This window comes from Maylandia zebra, linkage group LG9 (genome assembly GCF_041146795.1).
Source record: "Maylandia zebra isolate NMK-2024a linkage group LG9, Mzebra_GT3a, whole genome shotgun sequence".
NCBI lineage: Eukaryota > Metazoa > Chordata > Actinopteri > Cichliformes > Cichlidae > Maylandia > Maylandia zebra.
Window position 1 is genome coordinate 20,284,754 of NC_135175.1, and position 21,306 is coordinate 20,306,059.

The following is a 21,306-nucleotide window of genomic DNA, read 5'->3' on the forward strand; positions in this document are numbered from 1 at the left end:
GGGAGGGAACTGATATTTTATTTCACAGCTTCTCGTATACAAGACTCATAATATTTTTTAAATCATTGAAAATCAGGTGAATGGTTATTAAAGTTTTTTTTTTTGTTTTTTTTTTAAGTGACGGCCAGATCGGAGGGATTTCAATTTTTTGGCTCCTGACACCTTCTATTGTAAGAAAGTGAGATCTAATCCTTAGATTGGGCAATGTACTTCTGACTCTTATATTGCATTTAATCATTAATATCAATTTCTGGGTTGCTTCCACGTTGTCCCTTTTGTCCTTTCTCTCCCCCTCCTCACCCCCAACCCCTTGCGGCAGATGGCTCCCCGAGCCTGGTCTTGCTGGAGCTTTCTAAGATTGAGTTTTTCCTCCCTACTGTCGCCAAGTGCTTTCTCTTTGGTGGTCATCTGATTGTTTGGGTTTTCTCTCTATAATTGTTGGGTCTTTATGATGTGAGGCAGCTGTTGTTGTGTTTTGGTGCTATAGAAATTAACCTGAACTGAATTATAACTGTAACACAAAGTGAAAAATGTGCTCTATAATTACAGGTGCACACATGAAACTATTTTCTGTGTTGTAGGTGTCTGACTTAATTCTTTCCCCTTTTTTTCATGTTTTGCGTCTGCATGTGTGTTGCTTTTATTATCTTATCTTATTGAACTTTGAGTTTGGGTCACGAGCACACAGCAAAGTCTATGGGAGTGTTATTTTGGGTTTCACTCTTTAAAAAAGGCCTAAAATTAATTTGCTGTTGCAATCTGTATTTAAACAGAGTAAATCTTCAGTGTAAAAGGAAGGGACAAACCTGTATACTGTAGTAGGACCAGGAGCAGTCGAGTCTTCACCTCTGAATAAAACAAAAAAAAAAAACAACCATTAAATAAAAGAAATTCAGTGAGGCAGTGGACAACCTTTTATCAAATCAAATAGACCCATTTCTCCTTAACTGAACTGACCTATACTTTAAATTGAAAGTCTTAAAGTCATAAATAGGACAACTCTGTGTAACTTCACTCCATCCGAGCATACAAAAAAAAAACCATAACATCATAAAAACAACCAGAGGCAAAGATAACATCATAAATCCTCATTTGTTTACAGCCATCTCAGAACTCCGGGTATACTAGCAGGAGGCTGCACTGCTTGAAAAGCCATCATGGGAAGAGGAGGGGGGAAAAGTAGCATACACAGGGCCTCTGCTTATTATTAATAAGGAGACTTTTCTCAAGCGTGACCGCCCGCTCACCTTTCCCAGGAGTGTTGTGTGGCTGGCCTTTGTTTGTATCTGGGAATTTAGTGCTAGTGTGTCCATGTACAGTATTACTGTATGTGTCTGTGTATTTAATCTGTCTGCCAACGAACACAAAAGCCACACACTCCCGTTGGGAATAAATATGGACGAAATGTCTCTCTGGATAAAAATCAATAAATAAAGGAATCTCACAGAGCGCAGCTCTTTAACTCTCTGCATGTGTTCAGCTCCACCTCTGTTCCTCCAATTTATGAATCCCAGGATGGTTTCAGGTTTAAAGGTTAAGGAAAGTGCTGCAGTTAGTGGGACTGCCTGTACCCACACAACTGTAACAGAGGTTATTATTACATCTCATAAATGCGACGAGGTTTACTGGATACCCTGTCAATTTAAAGCACATTTCTTCTCCAGCCAGGCATGTTCTATCCATGATAAATATTTGATGTGACTGTGTGAGCAAGCTACAAGGCTTGAGCATTGAGAAAGCATAAAGTGTAAGGGGCTGGGTGTGCATGTTAACCATGTGAGGAGCTGCTCGGGTACACGCTGACCTTCAACATATTTAGTTATGGTTTGCGTGAGCGCCTGAACGCTGCTGGGAAGGTTCCAGGGATCCTGCTTGACGTGGAGACGCAACTTTTTGGTGCAGCTCACTCGGGGCTCCATCTCCTGCTGAAACTCTGACAGAAACACAAACATACACCGTAAATTAGCATCTACCATAGCTACATGAATGCATGTACTCTATATCAGTTGTGAGGCACACTTGGCATAAAGAGATTACCAGTCAATGAGAAAAACTGCATAAAAAAATATATATCGTGCCTAGATCAGTCTGCTTAACCTCATCTTTTTCTCTTTCCTTGTCAAGCTGCACCATCTTGCTCAATCTTTCTAGAGAAAATTATAGGTCACTGATGTCCAGAGGCAACACTTCTTTTTTATTAATCAATTTTAAACTCCTGCCATCAAATCTTTTTATCACCTCGCCCAGACAGTGCTGAAAAATGAGCATAAAAGCATGTCAATCTGATGTAACACCTGTTAAAAGAAACAAAAAACTACACAGAATGACTTATAATAAAGTTTACTTTGAAAAACAACAGATCTCTGAGAGAAAGGTGGCTGTTATCAGGGGCTTTGTGTGTCTTAGAGCAACAGACAGGGCGTGAGATGCAGGAATGCTCTACTTGTCAGATAATCCTATTTGCTCTGCTATCAACCACACACATTACTAGAGTTGTGATGGATCTGCTCTGATCAAGGCGTCCTGAGGGAATTTATGCGTACAAACCCGCACACAAACAGGCGCGCGCACACACATACACACACAAACCCACACACACACACAAACCCACAAAGAGAAGCGGACCTATTTTCAGTTCAAGCATATTTGCACTGACTTGAGGACAGCTGTAGATGAGAGGGGAGGCTGTGCGCCAAATGGGTCGGAGTGTTTGCAAGCTTTAGTAATCAACATGACAGAATCACTGCATAATTTTCTATTTTTTTCCCCTCTTACTGCACACTGCACTTTCAAAAAGCATAAAATAAACAAACTTTGTCATATGAGAGCAAAGCACAATACAAACCACCGGGATATAAAACAGATAGCATTTTTGCAAAGACAGAAAGAAAACAATTGCTGATGTCAACCACTTTTCTTATCTTAAAATGGACTGAGTCATCCGAATAGCGCTCCACAGAGGATAAAAGGGCAATGTAAGCTAGTTTGAATTTGTGTGGGGAATGATAAAGGGTAAATTCTGTCCTTTTTCAGTAACATTTGCTACATTTTTGTTAGAGAGATAAAACAACAATAGAAAATGCGGTTAAAAACCAAGGCTAGGAGGAGGTCAGGTAGCAAATAAACAGAGTAAAATTAAACGATCATATAGCATACAAGCTCAAGAGCTTTTATAGGGTCACATTTTCAATTGACTGGTAAGTAGCACTACAATAAACCGTAAAGTGAAGATGAGTACCCAACTAAGTGGTGCTATTTCAGCGCTATAAAGGGAAGGACACCACAATGACTGAAAGTGAAAAGAAGTGGAAAAGTGCAGAGGCAGAGGGGAAATGGCTGGGAATCTGTTTGGGTTTTTTTAAAAACATTCTCAAATCCACCTACAACACTTTCCCCAAAGTCTGTGCACACACTCATTACACAACAGGAAGTTACTGCCCCTATGTGCAGGCGGCTGCAGCATTTTTCAGTGCCTGTTCTGTTTTATGTCCACATTGGTGCTGTCGGTGCTCAAGAGTCTCTAGCATCATCTTTTTCTTTGTCCTTTCTCCCAAAACGATGCAAATATAACACAGAAGAAAACACATAAGTAATTAGCTTTAATGAAAAGGTTAAACTTTTTCTATTAACAAGGGTGCAGGTGACGACATCACCGGCACAAGGGGCTGTCTTACCTTGTAATCCTCTTCCAGGTGTGAAGCATTTGGTCTGCTCAAATGCCCGAGCCACTACTGCTCCTGTCAGCATGCTAGTGATTGAGTCCACCTGAAGACAGAACAAGGGTCAAGCTGATGCACTTGATACAGTTTCCTCACACAGTATGGATCGAAAGTACTGCATGTGGGTGTGGATGGAAGCAAAAAACTGCCCAGGCATACCCAACACCTGCTTTTCCTGCTCTTTCTGCAACACACATACACACGTTGACAGAGCCGCAGTGAACAAAGTTTGTGCTTTGTTTACACACTGCACAGCAGAGACAGCCAACCATGGCTTGTTCCCTTTCAGTCGATTCACTCGGTACAACACATAAGTATGGGATATCACGCCCTCGCGTGTCCTGGCTGAAGAAACCTTTATTCACGCCTTTACGGCAGATGACGTGTGATGACACGCGCAAGGCCCCGCCCGCACATATAGCCGCTGCCATCACCGTCATCCCTCAGTTCTTACGCTCTTCACCTCGCTGAGAACACCTCTGCTGAGTTGGGCTAGCTAGCTACTGCTAGTTAGCTCCGTTGTCTGCCAACTTGAACCTAGCTTAACTGCCCCTGTTGGTGTTAGCCTCCACCGCCCAGCTGGTGCGTAGGCTGCCCGCGGAGCGCTATTTTCAAGTTTTTCTTGTGCAGCGTTTCGCTTTGCGTTTTGGGAATGGACTCCAAACCGAAGCGAGCAAAGCAGAAATCTTCTGTTCGCCCCTGTCCTCAGGGATGTGGTTTCTCTTTGCACGACAGCGACCAGCACGATGCCTGCCCTGTCTGCCTGGGGATCGTCCACGCTAGGAGAGCGTTGACGGAGCCCGAAGCTTGTGCGTTTTGTCGCCAGCTCCGACGCTCGACCCTGGAAAGACGGGTGACGTTTGTGGAAAGAGTGCTGGGACGCTCGGCTGTCGCACGGCATGACCCTCTTCTTTCCGAGTCTGGAGCCCCGGCTTCGTCCGAGTCCGAAGACGAAAATTTTCAGGTCGATGTCCCCGCGATTAGCTGGGCTGACCACATGGAATACGTTGACGGGTTAGCCGATGACGGACCGGAACCATGCAGGAGCGCTGACGGGCTTCAGCCTGGGTTGAAGCCCGCCAGCGCTCCCCAGGAAGACGATGACGTGCTGGACATCGGCCTGGACATCCATGGTTTGTCGGAGGATGAGCAGGAGAGCTCATTGTCGACCCAATATGCCGCCGCTGCTGCGCCGGTCGGCCACGATGACACCTCTCTTTTCTCCCTGTTTCGCCGTGCCGCTGAGAAGCTGCAGGTGGACTGGCCCTCTCCTCCACCAGCTCGGAAGCCGTCGCGGTTTGCGGGTTTTTTTCCTTCCACCGGAGCCCGCAACGGCCAAAAACTGCCTCCCCATGTTCCCAGACTTTCTCTGCGAGCTAACAGCGTCATGGGACAAACCTCTGTCTACCCGCATCACTGTGCCCGGCTATGGACAGTACATGGAATTGGACGGCGCCGAGGGAGCTGGTTTAGCTAACCCACCTCCTATGGAGCCGTCTCTGGCTGCTTATCTGGCCCCGTCCCATAACCATGGTGTCGGTGGCCCCGCAACTCTGCCGTCCAAGCACTGCAGATTCTCGGCCTCGCAGCTGGAGAAGATTTATCGGGCTCAGCCCGGCACCGCTCGAGCCATGAGCTCCGTCACCATGCTCCAGACGTACCAAGCAATGTGCCTGGCGGAGCTTGGATCGCTGGTTCCGGAGGACAGCCCGCTGTCACCTCTTCTTAACGAGGTTAGAGTCACCACGGATTACATCCTCCGTGCGTCTCGCTGTGCAGCGCTCTCCCTGGGCAGAGGGATGGCTTCGACAGTGGTGGCGCAGAGGCACCTGTGGCTGACCCTCTCCGACGTCCCTGATAGAGACAGAGCTGTGTATCTGGACGCACCAGTGTCTGCGGCTGGGTTATTCGGACATTCACTTGAAGCCATTCAGGCTAGATTCGATCTGAGGAAGAAGCAGACGGAAGCTCTGCGCGACATCATCCCCAGACGCCAGCCCCAGCCCAAGCCCACTGCTAGCTCTCACAGGCCCGCCGCTCCTCTGACAGCTGGCAAGAGACCGGCGCCCACTGCTGGAGTGGGAGGGCCGCCGGCGAGAGCACGTACTCCGGCCCGAGCTCCACGCCAGTCGGCCTGGGGCAAAGGCCCTCCCCCGGGCCCCCGACGGGACCCGACGCCCAGGAGGAAGAAGCCTCAGCCCTCCTAGCTGTGATTGCGAGTGGGGAAGGGATCCGGCAGCAGGGAGACGCTGCTCTTACCCCTCTGTTGCCGCACAAGAGGTGCCGCTTAAGTTCTGTTCAGGTTGTCAGCCCCAGAAGGCGCTGCACTTCCCTATCGCAGTCTCCCAAGCACATAACCCCTGCACACGGTTCAGATGTGTTGAATGTTCAAGCGACCACATCGAGTGTTCCCGCTGTTTTTCATTGTTATGCCCCGGAAAAGGTGCACCCAACAAAATGTATAAATGTACATGTTCCCATGTTGCAATCAATAAAGAGTGTGGTTTACTCTCAAACAATCTCAAATGCTCAACCTGCAGGCGAAATGAGCCAGGTCAGGCAGGGGATGCAGTCCCCTGCAGACACACTGGGGGGCGACAGCACCCCGCCGTCAGTGCTGCAGGCCAGCCGGCTGGCTGCTCACTTCCCTCAGTGGCGCGCTTGCGCCCCCTCTCCGTGGGTGCTGCAAACCGTTGCCATGGGTTACCGGTTGCAGTTCCGGGTCAAGCCGCCTCGTTTCCAAAGAGTCGTGAACACGATTGTCAACCCCGAGGCAGCCTTGGTACTCAGAGAGGAAATACAGGCGCTATTACAGAAGAGAGCAATACGGGTGGTCCCCGCTTCGGAGACGGACAAAGGTTGGTACAGCTGTTATTTTGTCATTCCGAAGAAAGGGGGAGGGCTTCGTCCCATCCTCGACCTGCGAGTCTTGAACACGTACCTGCGAACGTACAGGTTCAAGATGCTAACACTCAGACAGCTCCTGAGTGCAGTCGGCCCGGGAGATTGGTTTGCGACAATCGATCTAACAGATGCTTATTTTCATGTCGCTATACACCCGAAACACAGGCAGTTTCTGAGGTTTGCATTCGAGGGCGTAGCCTACGAATACCTAGTGCTGCCGTTCGGGCTGTCGCTCGCTCCCCGCACCTTTACGAAATGTGCCGAGGCAGCGCTAGCGCCCCTCAGGAAGAGGGGCATCCGCATCTTGGCCTACCTGGACGACTGGGCTCTCGTGGCTTGCTCCAGAGAACAGGCGGAGACGCAGCTGTCGCGGGTTCTGTCACACATTCAGACACTGGGGTTCTCTGTGAACTTTCAGAAGAGCTCGCTAATCCCAGGTCAACAGATCGCTTTTCTCGGTCTGGAAATATGCTCTCTTTCCAGCCGCGCACGGTTGTCAGAGCACAGAGTGGCCGCGTTTCATCGCTGCCTCGCTCAATTTCAGCTGGGACGCAGACTGCGTTTCCAGACGATATTGCGCTTGTTGGGCATGATGGCATCTATGATCGCCGTAGTGCCGCTTGGGCTGTTGAAAATGAGAGCGTTTCAACGCTGGACTCTCTCTCACCGTTTGTGTGCTTCGCGTCACCTCCGGAGGAGGCTGCCGGTAACTGCGTCTTGCATGCTAGCTCTCCGTCCTTGGAGGGAGCCCGGGCTACTGCACCAGGGCTCTCGGATTGGGAGGGTGTTGTTTCGCAAGGTGGTGTCCACAGATGCTTCCCTAAGTGGGTGGGGAGCGCTGTGCGAGGGTGCGTCAGTGAGAGGGATCTGGTCCGCGGCTCAGCGCCAGCTGCACATCAACCACTTAGAGCTGTTAGCAGTGTTCTTAGCTCTAAAGCGTTTCCGTCCAGTCCTGCAGGGCCAGCATGTCTTAGTCAGGACGGACAATTCAACAGTGGTGTCTTATATAAACAGGCAGGGAGGAACACGCTCTCTTCCCCTGTTGCAGCTGTCTCGCTCTCTGCTGTTATGGTGCAGTGTTCATTTTCTGACTCTAAGAGCCACCCATGTCCCGGGCCACCTGAACCTGGGGCCGGACCTTCTCTCCAGGGGGGGTCCTCTGGTGAGAGAATGGAGGTTACACCCTTCAATAGTGGCTCAGATTTGGGATCTATTTGGCGAGGCGCAAATAGATCTTTTTGCTTCCAGGGTGAATGCTCACTGCCCCCTGTACTTCTCCATAATCGACCATGATGCACCCTTGGGCTTGGACGCGCTAGCGCACCAATGGCCGGACGTGCTCCTGTATGCATTTCCCCCAGTGGAAATGATATCTCCAATTCTGGAGAGGGTGCGTCGGCATTCCCTCTCTCTGATCCTGGTGGCCCCTTGGTGGCCCGCGAAGTCGTGGTATGCAGAAATAATCAGCCTGCTTGCAGCAAGTCCTTGGCAGCTTCCTCTCCGCAGGGATCTCCTCTCTCAGGCGGGGGGGGAAGTGTTTCATCCGCGCCCGGATCTGTGGCACCTTCATGCTTACCTGCTGAGAGGTTAAACTTGGTTGCTAAGGGTCTGCCACCTAGTGTGGTAGCGACGATTCAGAGCGCCAGGGCCTCGTCTACTAGAGGCTTGTACGCTTACAAATGGCGAGCCTTCGAGCGATGGTGCCAGGACCGCCACACTCTCCCATTTCAGTGCTCTATTGTGGATGTTTTGACATTCCTGCAGGAGCTGTTGGATAAAGGCCTTTCGTTTTCGACGATCAAGGTTTATTTAGCGGCTATATCTGCTTGTCATATCGGTTTTGATGGGGTGACACCAGGTGCGCATCCCCTCGCCGTGCGTTTTCTGAAAGGGGTTCGCCGGCTGAGGCCCGTGCTTAAGTCCAGTGTCCCTGCTTGGGACTTGTCTTTGGTGCTGGAGGCCCTTTGTGGCCCTCCGTTTGAACCCGTTGAGTCGGTAGATATGAAACTTCTTTCGTATAAGACCGCATTACTTCTCGCTTTGGCCTCGGCGAAGCGAGTGGGGGACCTTCATGCGCTGTCTGTGCATCCTGCCTGCACACAGTTTTCTCCTGATGGCCGCAAGGTCGTATTGCGTCCGAATGCCGCCTATCTTCCCAAGGTCATGCCTGCATCTTATAGTTCAATGGAGTTTGAGTTGCTGAGCTTTTGCTCCCCTCCTTTTGAATCTGAGGAGCAGAGGAGGGTGCATTCTCTTTTTCCGGTGCGTGCGCTACGCACCTACATTGAGCGCACTCGGGATGTGCGTTTGTGTGACCAGTTGTTTGTCTGCTTCGCTAATCCGAATAGAGGTAGAGCTCTGTCCAGACAGAGGCTGTCCCACTGGATTGTAGAAGCTATCTCGCTGGCATACAGCACCGGAGGTTTTGCGTTGCCCCACGGGGTGGGAGCTCATTCCACCAGGGGGATGGCGACCTCATGGGCTCTTTTTAGAGGGGTGCCTGTGGCTGATATTTGTGCAGCGGCTAATTGGGCGTCGCCGCACACTTTTGTGCGGTTTTATCGGTTGGACGTTACAGCCCCTTCGGTGGCTCATGCTGTCCTTTCTGCTGGGTCTACCACTCACTGAGGATGTGGTGGTCCCGTTCCGGTTCGGTGGCTGCTCTGCGGGGCGTGTATATAGGTCCCATACTTATGTGTTGTACCGAGTGAATCGACTGAAAGGGAACGGTTAGTTATGTCTATAACTTCTGTTCCCTGAAGGAGAGGAACGAGGTACAACACAGGGTGGCCCCACTGAGCAGTTGGCTCGGTGAAGAGCGGCTATCGAACTGAGGGATGACGGTGATGGCAGCGGCTATATGTGCGGGCGGGGCCTTGCGCGTGTCATCACACGTCATCTGCCGTAAAGGCGTGAATAAAGGTTTCTTCAGCCAGGACACGCGAGGGCGTGATATCCCATACTTATGTGTTGTACCTCGTTCCTCTCCTTCAGGGAACAGAAGTTATAGACATAACTAACCGTTTTTTTGTGCTTGTCCTCTGCCGATTGAAATGTCCTCATAAAACACGTAATAAGATTTGGTCGGTCTTTGCTCTAAAGGTTCCAGAAAGGTCAAGGATCATTAAGGCTCTTGCAATTTTTCCCTTCCTGAGCACAATTCAAAAATACACAATCCCTGCTTTTCATACCCAAAAGCCCCAATAAACATTTGACCTTTGGAAAAAACAATAAGTTACACATGAAACAAGAGCATCTCTTTGTGTTTGAAATTCATTCACTGTGCATTTTGGTCTCATATTTGTGTTAACACACAAGGAAATGACTATCACACAATACCATTAGGCGACACAATAACATGTTTCTTTCATTTTAACCAGGCAACAAAAAGGGAGCAAGTGTTTGGACAATGACACCGATGTGATTGAAGTGCAATTGCTGTAACTGTTTTGTAATTACAGCTATTTTTATACACAGTTCCTAACTAACGGGATTTTAAATATAAAGATTGTTTTTAATACTTGGATGAAAATCATTTGCAGTGACTGCCTGAAGCCTAGAATCACCAAATGCTGTATTTCCTCCCTTCAGAGGCTCTATCAGGTCTTTACTGCAGTCGCTTTGAGTTGCTTAATGTTTGTGGGGGTCTGCATTTGGTTTTGTTTTAGTGACTGAAAAGCAGGCTCTGTAGGGATGAGATCAAGAGACTGACTTGGTCACTGAAGAATATCTCCTATCTCTGCTTTGAGTAACTTTTGGGTTGATTTGCAGTAAGCTTTGGGCTATTGTCTATTCTTACTGTCCAGTCAGTTTTGCAGCATTTAGCTGAATCTCAGCAGCAGCAGTTGAAAAACACTAGTAGCCTCATTCCATCGGCATCTATGCGTGCCCATGCTGTAACATTGCCTCCACAGAAAATGGGGTGCTCAAGAGTGTAACTGCTGGTTTGCACTTTGTTGTGAACCTCATGAATATAAATTGATTGTAGACCTTCACAATGATATGTCTACCTCCTCAAGAGTGTTTTTCACCTGGATGGATCTTTAAAAAAAAAAAACAAAAAAAAACATCCACTTTAGTTGTCTTCTGTGGGCTTTCAGGGCTTCTGGTGTTGTAGGCTCAGATGGGTATTCTGTCTTTATAGGAATGTACCATATTGTTCATTTTGTCCACTCTTAAAGTCTTTGCTTTGTCCTGTTGGTTTTTAGCATAGTGATGGCTTCTTTCAGTTGCAATGACACCTGAACAGGGAATCAATTTATCTTTTATCTTCTGAATTCACAGAATGGAATAAGAAGGTGGCAGACCTCACCTGGCCATAAGCCTAATGTGAACTACTCTTAGCCACTTAAACACTAGTATCCTGGTTCCACTGAAGTGGCAGACTATGTATTATAAAAATGTCTGTCTCCACTTCAATCACACCTTGACTGCTGGATTTAAACTGTGCACTGTGGTGTTTAGAGGCTAAATAACAGAAAATGTGTCATTGTCCAATAACCAACATTAAGTCTGAGGAATGTCCTGGGAAAATAAAATTGTGTACAAAAAAAACTTAATAACTCATATTTCACCCACCTGGCTAAACAGGTGCTCTAGAAAGCTGTGAAGCTTCTTCTGCTTATCATGTGACAGCCACACACTCGAGGGCATCTCATCTCCTGCAGAGGGGGGATTACAACTGTACTGTAGTAAAACCAGTGCATAGGTTTACTGTATGTGGACAGAAAGTCCAGTGCATTCTAGTTAGTTCTGGTTCAAATACACTGTTACCTGTTACAAGACAGCCTTTTACAATATTACTGTTGACAAAGGCTACGGTTTATGACACCGAGCTGAAACAGGGTTTTCCTCCCTACTGCTGCATGGTCACAGGTTACTTAATGTGATCAATCATGAGGATATTACACAGAAAATACAACTCATGAATGGTTTATACCGATAAGCTTTATGTGGAGGATAACAGTGTCCCTGTTGTTGCATTTTGTATACCTGAGTCCATGTCGTCACTGTGAACGTAGGAGCTGCAGTGACTGCTGCAGATGCTGGTGAAGGAGGCAATGGAGTTTCGATTGCTGTTACAGTCACTGATAAGAAATTTGAGAAAAAAATTTTAAGATGACGTATACTTTAGAGGTGCACATAATAACTGATATGGATAGGTTTGATATCATACACTTTAGGTATGGAAAACTAAGCCATGCATCTGCATTTATTGTATGAAAAGCTATGCATAAATATTGCTTTATATTACAACTTTGCTACTTGTTTTTCGAAAATCTTTTAAATGATAAAGACTCTCAGAAATTCGATCACCCTATGTGACCATGTTTGACTTTGGTTTTACCTGTATGAGTCTCTGTTGCTGATTGTGTCATGCCCGGAGTCCTCCTGCTCATCCCCTGCCATATTAAAACAGACTTTCTTCCCATTCCTTTCACCCTTCTCTCCCTCACCCTCTCCCGTAATGTAGCTCTCAGGGGTTCTCACCTCTGAGGCTGGAGGATGGGTGATGGAGGATAGAAGGCTGATGGAGAGAGAAAGGAAGGAAAGGAGGGGGAAAAAGGAAGAAAGGCAGGAAGGGTTATTTAAAACTATGACGTTCATCCAAATCTAGAAACAAAGCAGCATGATAACAGCAGCTCCTTTGATCATACACATGATCTTACACATGTCCCAGCACTGAAACGTTTTCATTGGTGCATACAGTCTGCACTTTAGCCCACGCAAATGTAGTAAGCTTCCACAGCTGAGTGAGCAGGCCAAACTCAAACCCCAGTCCGTTTGTGTTTGACTTCCGCACAACAGCTTCAGATGTCAGGGATCGGCATCGTATTAATAGGTTCAAACATGTAGCAAGGTGCAGCTGTGTCAACACGCTGCAGCACGGCTGCAGAGATCAGCTCCGCTCTTATTATTACCCTTGGCTTGCATTCTGTTAGACAGCTATCAGAGAAGCAGGAAGAGGCTACGTGGGATATTTTCACAGTTGCAGCAACACATGGTGGCATTTAAAGCCATATTCCAATAAATTCTAGGCTAGGGATTTTTATTTTTTTTATAAATCTCTCTCCACGCAAAACACTGGCACGCGATGTCTGTTTACATTTCAGACTTATTTTAATTTGTGTCTGCTTGCATTTTCCATCGTGTCACACCATTGGCCTCCAAGACGTTTCAGAGGCAGAGGGGAGGGGATTCATCAAAAATAAACAACCTGTCTCTCTGATGGACCCCAAATGCATCCCAGTTTGATGCCTATTTTTATGATTTTCAACACCTCCCCCTCCCTCCCCTGACCCCCTTTCTACCCATTCACAGGCTGACTAGGCCACAAAGATGCCCTCATTAAGGTCCACTCCAGGAGGCACCACAATGCCCCTTGTAAAACTGAGTGACATTCCATCGCCATGGAGAAGCCCTCCAGGCTCTGTGATTGGCTATTGGTTAATAAAGAAGTGAACGCAGTTTGGGGCCTTTGGGGCGAGGGAGCAAAGCAGAATAACAATGACTGGATCAGAGAAGTGGCTTCAAAAGAGAGAGACAGAAAAAAAAAAAAAGAGAAAAAAGGAGAATGAGAACAGGCCAAAGTACATCACTGCTTATTGCACCAAATCAGAAAGATCTCTTAATCTCCAACAGGAAGCTCTTTAACCCACTTTGACACATTAAACTATTAGACTTCCATCACATTTATTGCATCTGTAAGTGCGTCTGCATTACAAAAGCTCCACATCAGGCTGTTCCACAGTAAGAAATTTGCATAATGATTCACTCCATAATGAGATAAATAAGTCAGTGGATCCTATAGCTCTCCACCCACTGCTAGTCATGGTACTTTTTTATAATGTGCAAAGAATAAGGAAAAGATATGAAAACGGGTGGTATGGATTCAGGAAGGGAGGAGGCCCTGATATAATGCACGTCGCCAGGAATGTCCTCACACAGCTGCGAAGCCTTCTCGGTGGCCCTGGAGACAAAGGTTCACAGGTCACCGCCTCAATGGATTCCTCGCTGGCCGGCCAAGAACTTATGTAACGTGGAGTTGTTTGCTTTTCCCAAATTGCTTACGGATATTTCTAATCTGCCACAAATGTACCGTAGACTTCCTCTGATGTTGGGAACGGAAGAGGACTGCGTGTAACATAATGCACAAAATAGTCACCCGAGTTCATTATTACATCCTTCATGTAGTGCTGTCAGAGCTGACCACACCCAGTACAGAAAAGGAAGAGTCACAGTGAGCAAAGAATGTCAGTCTGCAGTATCCATGCTGATGGGTGCAAATACATCAAGAGATAGGAAATGAGATAAAGAAAAAGACACAGACAAGCGTAGACAAGGGAGGAAAAGGTGCCTGTAGTATTTGTAGCAGTTAAAGTAGTAGTAATAATGACCCTTGGCCAATTTGTGAACAGGTTAATGAAAACTAATCTGCTAAAGTTCTCAAAGCACCCACAAAAGGTCAAAGAGATTCAGTCACACTGCTGATGCTTGCAGTGCATCCTATTAGTATCACTCGTGGCCAACCTTACAGCTCAGCCTTAACAAGCTCCTTAAGTGCTCGTGTGTATCCGCATGTTTGAACAGATAGCTGATGCTAAAGGTCACTTTTGCTTTGGTGGGTACGTCTTGGACCATTTCAGTGTGCATGGATGCAACTACTTTAATTGCCATCGACAGGAGCATAATGAAATTTGTCCAGACTCACTCATTACGAGCCCTGCCGTGGACTCCGCTCATTATTACCGCAGTTAGGTGACAGCTCCGCTTGCAATGTTTAATGTCATTCTCCGAATGTTGCTGCCTTAGCTGAGAAGACTCCTAATGACTAAATCACCACAATGGCCCTTCTTCATCACACACATTATAACCAGTTAGCTTTCCACCAGTAAATATTACAAATTGCTGCAGCAGCAATCTGTAGATAAAAGTTTCTCTTTAAAGGCCACTGAGGAAAACGAAATCAAGCGTCACACCCTCCTACATGAGACAGTACTTCCTGGTTCACGGGTGGTGTGGCTAAGTTTGACAGGAGGAGTGTTTCCCATTTCCTTTCCATTGCCTCATTGACTCCAAATAATGAGTCCCGTAACAGAAACAAGCATGCCAAAATCCTGATTGGCCACACACTACTTTTCCAGCACAAATTGTGTTTTATAGAGAAAAAAAAAATCCAAATCAACACATTTCCGCCCAAATCTTTGTCACATGCATTGCATTCATAGGTGCTGTATGTTTACTAATGCCCAGCTGTTGCACATTTATTATGCGTGTTACTTTGGCTACAGCATGCTATATGACACAATCTGGTTTCAAAGGTCTGTGATCATTAATGAAACATATTTCATTGAGAGTAGGTATGCACACAAAGCTCACTCATGAATGTGGGCGCCGTGTGTCTCCATCTCCCTGACAGCAGCAGTAAGTTTATAGAGAAGTTTCTGATATGCATCCAGGGTGAGCAGGTCTTCTTCTCTGAGCAGGAAACGAAGGCCGTGGCCCTCGGTCCGCCCCAGGCTATGACCCGATGGTGCTGCCATAGTTGTAATGGTGTGCTGCACATTTACCATGGGGTTCAGCTTACCTGAACATAGAAGCATGATGAAAAAAAAAACAGAATACAAATAAAAATAAAAGCTGGACATGTGTGTGGTATACCACAAATGATCAATGATATGTGCAAAATGACTTTTTTAAAAATGTTTTCTATTTTCTGATGAAACAAATACCTTGAGCTCTGGTGTGAACTTGCAGCAACTTTTATTTTTTTTTATTTATTTATATATATATATATATATATATATATATATATATATATAAAAAATAAAAAAAATTTTTATGTGCATTAAATTGGCCAAGGGTCATTATTACTGTGTGTATGTATTTAGCTATACATTTGATTATATATTGACTGATTTGTAATGATTAAATAATGTTAAGTGGTGTAGGATCACATAAGTGTAAACTGCAATCTTCTCCTTTTTGAGCTATTATTGAGCAACTTGATGGCTTTATGTACAATGCATTTAGTTGTGTATTGTATTTCTATTTACATGTAACTATAAATACAGACATATCAATCAATATGTAAAATTCCTCCACTGTCCTGGTGGGTTTTGTTATGCTCACCCTGCTCAGCACTGCTGCGGCCTCCTTTCTCCAGCGTATTCTTCCTGTTGTCCAGCTGCACACCAAACGCACTTCCCAAAGAGGTTGTGGTCTTTGGATAGGACACCTCCATCACATTAATGTGACAGTTTGTGGGGCAGAAGTCACTACTATGGAGAGGAGACACCTTGGCCTTTGCCTGCTTAAAGGTGGGCCATGCCCTGTTCTTGAGTACCCGGGAAAACTGGAACAAGAGCAATAAATTATAATAGTTTCAATGATTTTCTTTCAGGATTTTACACAATCACAGCAATTACAGCAGTGAAAGCCACCTTTTGTTACACTGGTAGGCGGTGGGCTACAAAAGGAAGAATATTTGAATTATGCAGCTCATGTGAAACACAACGGTGTATTTATCTAGCTAAATGTGCTGTTTTGTTTTTACATTCTATGCGTGACATCTGGTCCTAGAAGAAAAGAATAAACACCAATTTCTGTATGTTCTCAACATTCAAACTCAAATATTTAAACCGAATGAAAGATCCAAGACGGACTCATAAGATTATCATTATGTGAAGAATTCCAGACCTCAACATCATCATTTATCATGAACGGAGTTAAAACGGTACATAGCAGCTTGTATCATCATGTTGTAATTACGACTCGAAGTAGTCTGGTTCATCTTTTCTGATGGTCACTGTGTCAGCCTAGAGATCACAGAGTCATAAAATCTTGCTTTTTTGTGACATGACAGCCCCCACATTCCTTCCCGACTAACCGTGCATGATATCATCTGTAAGACTGTGTTAGCGGCAAAAGAATGTAAACAGAAAATGGCAAAACGAAAGCCTCGTGTCAGGATGGCTGCCTTGTGTTAATCCATTTCAGTTACACCTAGCTACACCGGTGACATCATTCCTCTTTCGCTTTGCCATGTTTACAGCTGTGCACAGTAGAAAGCAAACTGAACAGCTGGTGGAGTGCTCGGCGTTCATAACGGTCAAGCTCATAGAGGTCAGAACTATTGTAAAAGACCAAAAAAATTAATTCAAACATGCCGGTCTTTCTGTGAGGATGTTGCGATGGTGTCCCATATGCCGTGCTGGTACAAGACAAAAGTTAACAGTGACTGCAACGCCAATATTCATTTTAATTCTACCCCAAACTGACCCTGTTGTGCAAGGAAACCTCTTTTAAGAGTTGCACTTTATTTGTAAAAACACAACACGCAGTGACGTTGTCACCAATACAGCTGATACAGAATATCATGAAGGTATTTTTTTTTTCTTTGCACTTTGCGTGAACCCACCCCACCGGGCCTGAATCCTGTCTTGGATATACAACAGATGCTTTAAGCCATCAGATCAGGTATTAGCATCTTAGGCAGATAAAACAAGCCTAACGTACACCTGAAAAAAAATCCCTGTAAGCAAACATTTCTCATCTTTTATTTCTTAAAGCTGGAGTGTGAAGCTGTTGTTTCAACTGAACAGATGACTCACATGGACAATGAAGTGACCTTCAGTGACCGAAGAGTCATTTAACACATCCACGCGATCTCCGAATAAGTCAGAAAAATTTATTCCAAGCTCATGTCTCCTTCTAATCATTTTCTGTTCCGTCTTCCTGTCCCACACAAATTTCATTTTTCTCTCTACATACATTTCTTGCTCTTTTTCTCTAGGGGTCTGAGAAGGAATGCTCTGCTGCATGAGGGGATCTTACACAACAAAAAAATGCTGGCTGTGGCTATGCAGAGATATTTATAAGCGACTGGTAATGAATCCAAGGCACAATCGCATGTTGAGTCAGATCCTCTCTCCCTCTCACGCACACTTGCATGTGTTGTTTTGCCTATAGACACATGCTTGCAGATGTGAATGAAAAGTGCTGAAAATGCTTTGGCTCTGTCATTTACCAGCTGTAATTGAAAGCAAAGCGCTATATTGTGGGCACAATCACAAAGTCAGCAATAAGTGTGGAAGTCAGCAAGACACTTTGGCTTAATAAGTCTTGAAGGTCAACGACCACTCGTTACATGTGCCGCTAAGAAGCATTCAGATAGTTGAGCTCTTGGTTGAACTTGTTTGTACTACGGTCCAGTCCATTTACTGACTGATGCACCTTGATACTTTAATGGAAACAAAATCAGCACAGTGAGAAAAATATGCATGTGTACCTTGTCTGTATCTTTTCAGTGTGCTTAAAGTCCTTAACACTAAAGTTTCTTTTCATTTCCAGTAAGTATGTAGTGAAAATCCCTCTACAAGTCCTGTTACACTATATTTATGTTTTATAGCTTTCAGAAAGGATTCCCAGTCTTTCTTTCAGGAGCAAAACTATGTTGTGGATCTATGCAAGCGTGTATCTCCACACCAGCTGCATCCTGTTTCTATTGTTGTAGGTCTTTAGAGAATTGTCCATACTCACACTTCCAAGCTGTACAGTTTAGCATGGCAACAAGAGACTGCTCAAGGCCCTCCAAACAGTTACCTTTCTGTAGTTAGTGATGCGTCGATTAATGTGCTCTGCCCTCTCACTATGCATGGCACTGAGGCGCACCCGCAGCTCCTCTGGGATCAGATCACAGCTGGAAATCAACCTTCCACACATCTGCACCAGCGCATCATCATTACGCGCCAGTACCTCCAGGATCTGATTTCAGAAAGAGTAAACAAAGTCAGGGTTGATTAAATGATATGCAAATGTTTCTTTTTTTAAAAAAAATCCCTTTTGGGGGAACTAATGGGATGTAAATGAATGACCAAGCTCCTTATTCAGTCGAAAACAAGATCAAAATTGGACAGAGGGCAGATTTATTTGCAGCATTTCATCAGGAGTTTAATTCCAATATGAATATTATTGTGATGCATATACTGTTTATATGAAGACTGCAAATCAGAGATTAGATATGAAGACAATAAGACACACAAAACTCTGAGCCTTCTTAATGAGATGCCCAGTGGAGGAGGGTGGGAAGCGAGGGAGGAAATGTAACAGCAGGAAGAAACTGAAGCACAAGACAACCCATGCACCCCGACAGCGTAACCAACATTAAAATTCAACATCACACAGATCTCAGAGGACGGTGTGGAATGCGGGAGCAGATGTTTATAATAATACTAAAATTTTACTTGGGAGAAAAGAGATATTGCATATAGTGAGAGAAGTTATGGCAAGTGTTGTTTTGTGCATGTCATCGGCAGTGTTTAGAAGAGAGCTTTCACACACTTTAGAGGACAAGAACAGTAAATCTAGATCAACTTAAAAACATGTACCCAAATGTGATCTTGTCTAATTTACCATAAACAAGACAGATGTTGTTCATCATGAAATTTGGCAGAAATACGCTTCAAACTGTGTTTCATTTCCCACATCAGCAAGTGTGCATCTGTGTCTGAGTGAGTCTTCCATCCTCTGTGTATCTTAAATCAATAATGATCATTCTGTGAACATCACTGCTGGGATGTAAAAAGCATGCACTTAGCCCAGCTGAGAACTAACACGACTAAAATAAAGCTGTCTCTTTTCACTAGCTTCAAGCTCCACTCCAATCTGCACAGCAGGAAAGCTGTTGGATTTAGTGACAACAAAAACGTTACACTGGAATTTATGGTGGAATTTGTGCATCTTGTCAAATTTGAGAAGAAAAGTCTCGTGTGTTAGTAGACTCCTGCTCAAGAGCCGGCTAAAACACAGACAAGATGTAAAGTCTGTTCACATCTTGTCTGCTGCTATCCCTTACCAAGCAAGGAGCTGCTCTTTGGTAATAAGCACCACTATCCATCATATAAAAGGTAATAAAATGTCTCCCTCTCTTTCACTGTCATCCCTCTTTTTGTCCACAACCATCCAGGATGAAAGTCGCAGCTTAACGCAACATCTTTGCTTGATAAATTACGCTCAGGGGGATTTTTACTAGCTGAATAAGACATTCTGCTAGATGTGGATTTGCTAACACAGAGAACTTCAACTACTGGGTTCCCTGTCAGGTGGAGAATACACACCTCATGGGGGCTTTTCTGCATTTTTGCAGAGCACTAAACACCAAACTTTGCCTCCTGCCTTAGTAATAGTGAATCACATGAGGCCTGCAATTAATGAATCCATAGTGTAGAGGTTAACACATTCACCTAACAAGCAAAAGATCTCCAGTTCAGTCTCCAGAGGGGAGAAAAATCTCTCTAGGGTTGCATCAGGAAATGGATTTAAGTAAGGCTAAATCAGACATGCAGGGCTATGTGCTGTGACAACTCCTTGTAAATAAGGAAGGACCTGAAAGTAGCTTTATGAGTCATATTCAGTTAAACAAATACAATACATGAGAGAAAATGCTAATAAATGTAAGGCTGGAAAATTTGATATTGGACAAATATCTACTATAAAAGCTACCAACTAGCCTACCAATTATTTTTGCATTAAGATAAATAAGTAAAACACACACCCCTAATGAGAAAGGAAATGTAATGTATTCATGTAATTGCATTTTTACCTTAGCAGTGAGGCTGAAGAATCCCTTGGGTTCAACCATCTTCTCCAGTACATGGCACTTGGTGCCAGCTGTGCTGTCATACTCGTACACCACTCCGTACTCCAGGTGGACATTGTCTACTGTCAGACTTACATGGTCTGTTTTTCCATCAATGATAGCTATAGTGTTGATTTTGTCCATTACCTCTGAGGTTGGAGACACAAAAACATAAGACATAAAAAAAAAAAAAACATAGTATAAACTTTTTATGTTTATGTTGGCGAAGCAACAAGGCGGTATTTATGCCTGAAACTATTATAATGACATGTAATAATGTTCTACAATGCACTGATGCAGTTTTTTCCAGTGTTTTCATCACCACACTTAGAACTGTGGGAGGCCTCTGTTCACCAAATCTGCAGATAATTTCAGAGAAAGACCTTCTGCTCGTGGCTTTCTTCCATTTCCCTCCAAAAAACAAAAAAAAACAAACCCCGGAGCAATTCCAAGAGCAGCAAGTTAACCAGCCCTACAGTAAAGCAGTGACCTAATGTAGTTATAAATCCTGACAGAGCTGTTTGCTATGAAGGGAATAGCTTTCCTGTTTTACTCTCTCATTGGGATGCATAAATTGCAGGGGCAAATTAACACTTGATGAGCCAGAGGGGGCAGCTGTTCTCACACTAACACATTCCAGATGAGCATGTTTGGAGCTATGTTTTACTTGTTAACTGAAGGAGGTAATGGGATTGTGTTCCTGTGAACAACCCTGCATTACATCCACAGACACTTTGAGAAAAGGAAAAAAAAAAAAAAGAAGCACTTTGCCAAAATGACATATTCCCATGTAGCTTGTGAATGAGCATGTGTGTGCGTGTGTCGTCACCTTCGACTTTACACTCAAAGCCATCTCCATTCTTCTCAGGGATGGGTTTCTGGTTAGTTTTCTGGTTGTCCTCCTGGGCGTTCTCACTGCTGTTGTAGACCCACTTGATAGTATCTTGCTAAATACATTAAAGAAAAAATAATTAAAGATGGATTTCATTTGAACTTTTTATAACATTATTTTTGTATCATATTAGTGAAGAAAATGCTAAAATG

At 44.9% G+C, this 21,306-nt stretch overlaps 1 protein-coding gene across 2 annotated transcripts in view; it reads right to left on the reverse strand.

Moving 5' to 3' along the window:
• The window catches only part of prex2 (phosphatidylinositol-3,4,5-trisphosphate-dependent Rac exchange factor 2), a 97,248-nt gene that overhangs the window by 29,217 nt on the left and 46,725 nt on the right, over positions 1-21,306 (reverse strand). For both annotated transcript variants that reach the window (XM_004546902.5, XM_076888131.1), the window contains exons 21-31: positions 21,092-21,209; positions 20,227-20,411; positions 18,228-18,389; positions 15,756-15,978; positions 15,003-15,210; positions 11,971-12,150; positions 11,616-11,710; positions 11,202-11,284; positions 3,675-3,765; positions 1,805-1,933; positions 807-848 (exon numbers count right to left, since the gene is read on the reverse strand). In XM_004546902.5, coding sequence (XP_004546959.3) covers positions 807-848; positions 1,805-1,933; positions 3,675-3,765; positions 11,202-11,284; positions 11,616-11,710; positions 11,971-12,150; positions 15,003-15,210; positions 15,756-15,978; positions 18,228-18,389; positions 20,227-20,411; positions 21,092-21,209 — 1,516 coding nt within the window. The remainder of the gene's footprint in view (positions 1-806; positions 849-1,804; positions 1,934-3,674; positions 3,766-11,201; positions 11,285-11,615; positions 11,711-11,970; positions 12,151-15,002; positions 15,211-15,755; positions 15,979-18,227; positions 18,390-20,226; positions 20,412-21,091; positions 21,210-21,306) is intronic.